Source organism: Calidris pugnax, unplaced genomic scaffold, assembly GCF_001431845.1.
Source record: "Calidris pugnax isolate Ruff unplaced genomic scaffold, ASM143184v1 scaffold11, whole genome shotgun sequence".
NCBI lineage: Eukaryota > Metazoa > Chordata > Aves > Charadriiformes > Scolopacidae > Calidris > Calidris pugnax.
This window is the reverse complement of record NW_015090803.1, coordinates 10,289,071-10,292,696: the sequence shown is the minus strand read 5'-3', so window position 1 is coordinate 10,292,696 and position 3,626 is coordinate 10,289,071. Positions and strand designations below refer to the sequence as shown.

Sequence of the window (3,626 nt, the reverse complement as noted above, 5' to 3'; positions counted from 1 at the left end):
GGAAACCAAATGAGCACAGACTGACAACCCCCGGAGGAGGAATCCAACCACCACAGGAGACCAAGGCAACCACGTGTCCTCCAGCAAGTTCAGGGCCCTGCCTGTCATTAGACCACAAGAGCAGTAAATTGTCACCATTGTCACGGTGGAGAACCAGTCGGCCACCAGCTAGGCTGCAGGAGGACAACTTCATCTCCCTCTCCAAGTAGCAAGGGAATCAATGAACACAGTCTCGTGATATTAAGTCTTGCAATACTTTGGCAAGGGAGGAAGCAGAGGGGGAAGAAAAAAAAAAAAAAAAAAAAAGTCACAGGACCGCATATATGTATACACACATACACACCCTTTGTATACATAAATACACCGACATTAGGCACACATATGCATGTGCACGGCTTTATACAGGCGTATAGAGTGATTTGTACATGCATGCCCACATGCACATAATTTTAATATATTTCTATTTATGCAGTTACATATAGGATCTGGTAAAAGTTACAGCAACGTTATAAATGCGAATCCCCAAAACACACTAGGCGCTCGCAGAAGGACATATACACATAGCTAAAGCTTTCTGCACAACTCAATGCGGAAAATAATAATCTTAGGCTCTCCAGTACAGTCCGTGCCATTGTAATACCAGCTCTGATGTGCAACATATTTCACCAATCCACAGATTATTACTACATCAGCACGCCTCCAACTCTATCATGCCTCCTTAAGACACTGCCCAGATAATATCAAGCCCTATCTATTTTGTTTCCCCCTTTTTTTTAATCGCCTGCAGTAACTACTCTTTGCTAAACAAAACCTCTCCAAACTTGGAGAGTCTATTGGAGCAAAGGAAGTAATTATCTTCTGCGGTAGTCAAAGTGATTAAAGCTAGGCCCCAAAATCCATCTCTGCCAAAGTCGCTTATTGTGGTTTACTTTGATTTGATCGTTAAAATAGAGAGCTAGCTGCTGCGAGTGAAGGGATGGGGGGGATTTGCAGCGCAACCTGGATCATTAGTGGTTGATCCTGCCTCTCGGGCTCGGTGGGACCGTCCTGAAAAGCTCCCAGGCGGAGAGGAAGGGAAAGGGAAAGAGAAAGAGAAAGAAAGAGAGAGGCGAGAGGCAGCGAGAGCGAGCGGGAGCCTCGGCTTCCCCACTGTACAAATAAACTTTAAGGAACTTGTGCACAAAACTTACCTTTGACTTGCAAGGAGCCATTTTTCATACAGTATTGAGAACTTGTGGTTTGGATACTTCTGTCCCTAAACCTGACAATTTGAATGGCCAGGAGGCACACGTAGCCTGCAAAAGAGTCAAATGAAGTCCAGCGTCAGTGAGATTATATGTTATGTGGTATATAATGTTGGATGTCAACTCCCCAAAACCATAAAACTTACTTTAATGGCACCACGTGACTTTTTATAGCCAGTGAGCCTATCTGTCTGTGCTATGGATGATTTTACGATCTAATTCATAGACAAAACCCTATTCATTTGGCACCCAAATGTCATATAGCCGGAACTGGGGCTTATAAAGTTTACTGTTTTATAACTTTTAAGGGAAGGCATCAATGTAACCAGTCAGTAAATGTGCAAATCTTTAGTTGCTCTTAGAAGCTCAGAAGAGTTAACCATTCAAGCTCTGACGGGGTAAGTAACATTACGTTTATAGCAAACTAATTGTAGCGCAGAAAACCAAAAATCTTTAAAGGGTGAAAAGTGGGAATGTGGCTAGCGAGGGTTACTAATAGACGCAGAGGGCTCGGACGTGGCTGTCCTGTAAATATACTTAATGAAACCACAGAGAAATTCTAGAGCGATGCAAACACGTCTTGGAGTTAGCAGCGTGTTTTAACAAAGCACATGTTTTGGGTTTTTTGTTTTGGTTTTGGTTTTTTTTTTTTCCAACCATCAGCAAACAGCTAACAGTTGATTCACCCACAAAGGGTGTTGATTGTGGTCCTACGATGCAGCTTTTCACCTAGCGAGAAACTAGGAAGGAGGAACTCATGGTCAAACTTTCAATTAAAAATACTGGTAGCGGACAACCGCAGCGTCTGCCATTTGCAGGAGCCAGGTAAAATATTATTACAAACTCTGCACGGGTTAATTTTTTTTTTTTTTTTTCAGAGGCAAATCAGGAAGCACAACTTCTTGCTTTGCACAAACCAGATCACGAAAACTTTACAATAGAAAGTTTATTTTTTTTTTGTTGATTTCCAGTCAGGTTTTTTTTAAAAACAAATACAAAAAAAAAAAAAAAAAAGCTGATCACAGTTTGCTCAAACAGCCAGACTTTGACTATATTTGTAACTTTGTTCACAAAAAACATACATCACAGAAGCTGCGCTTAATAAGAGCCACTTCTAAGAGTTCGTGCAAAGAGTCATATACAAAGGCACAGCAAGGACATACTGCTTGGAATCACAGTTTTCGTCACAGATTCACTATTCACTACACGTAGGACAAGTTCAGTTGATTTCATCATTTCACCTCTACAACAGCATTAATTACACAGGAATTATATAGGTAGTTTGAATAAAAATATTTTTAACAGCTTGGAGCTATACAGACATTAACACTTGACCACACATGCACAGTTAAGCAGGTTGAGTGCAACACATAACATTTGTACTAAACCGGGGGAGGGTTTCTTTCTCTCTCTCCTTTTTTTTTTTACCTTCTTTTTTTTTTGTTCTTTTTTGTTTAGTTTTGTTTTGTTTTAACAGTTACTTCAAGTAACACAGCTCGCTTCATATAAATAAGTTAAAACATCTATTATTTTTTCAAGACAAAGCCATTCAAGACAAAGAAATGTACGATAAAAGCAGATCTACTTATACACGCGAAAGAATGGTAATAAACAGGCTCATGATTAAAAGATGAATAAGGGCGACAAGAACAGGGTTTCTTCACAGAAGTAACACAAGGAAGTTTTAGAAAGTCAACTTAGTACTGACATGAGACGCAGGGTCAGCTAATACTGCTCAGTACTTTTAATTGATCAAACGCTTAGGGACGGAATGCCCCTCCTGCAGCTGCCATGCTCATACTTTTCAGCTTATTATCCTTTTTCCATTTCATTCTCCTGTTTTGGAACCAGATCTTTATTTGTCTCTCTGAGAGGCAAAGAGCATGTGCTATTTCAATCCTTCTTCTGCGGGTCAGGTATCTATTGAAGTGAAATTCCTTTTCCAGCTCCAAGGTCTGATAGCGGGTGTAAGCAGTCCGAGCCCTTTTCCCTTCTGGTCCCCCTATGTTGTCTGGAAGAGAAAAGTACATGATTTAGATTCTCAGCAGCCACTCGGAGCCTTCGTGTCTTATTGCAGCTACCAGCGACCAGGACCGTTATTCTCAGTCCTGCTTGGTTTTGTTTCTGGCTTGGATAAAGGCTCAACAAGTTTCCCCCTCCAGCCCCTTTTAGGAAAGGCTTGGGGGAGGGGGATTTGGTGGTCTCGGTAAGTTTTCGCTTGGATTTGGGGTTCGCTTATTTTTTTAAATTGAATTTTAGCTTGGTTTTTTTTTTCTTTTTTTTTTTCTTTTTTTTTTGGAAGGCTAATCCTACACACACACACGCCTTCCCCAGATAAGCTGGTTTGGAGGATGCCTCTCCTGCTGGCTGTGTTTTCAGGGC

The 3,626-nt window shown here is 41.0% G+C and overlaps 1 protein-coding gene across 1 annotated transcript in view; it reads right to left on the bottom strand.

Annotated features, from left to right (window-relative positions):
• The window catches only part of HOXA5 (homeobox A5), a 19,487-nt gene that overhangs the window by 14,346 nt on the left and 1,515 nt on the right, over window positions 1–3,626 (bottom strand). Inside the window, exon 2 of the mRNA XM_014937733.1 lies at window positions 1,191–3,255. Within this exon, the coding sequence (XP_014793219.1) occupies window positions 3,005–3,255 (251 nt within the window). The 3' untranslated portion in view covers window positions 1,191–3,004. The remainder of the gene's footprint in view (window positions 1–1,190; window positions 3,256–3,626) is intronic.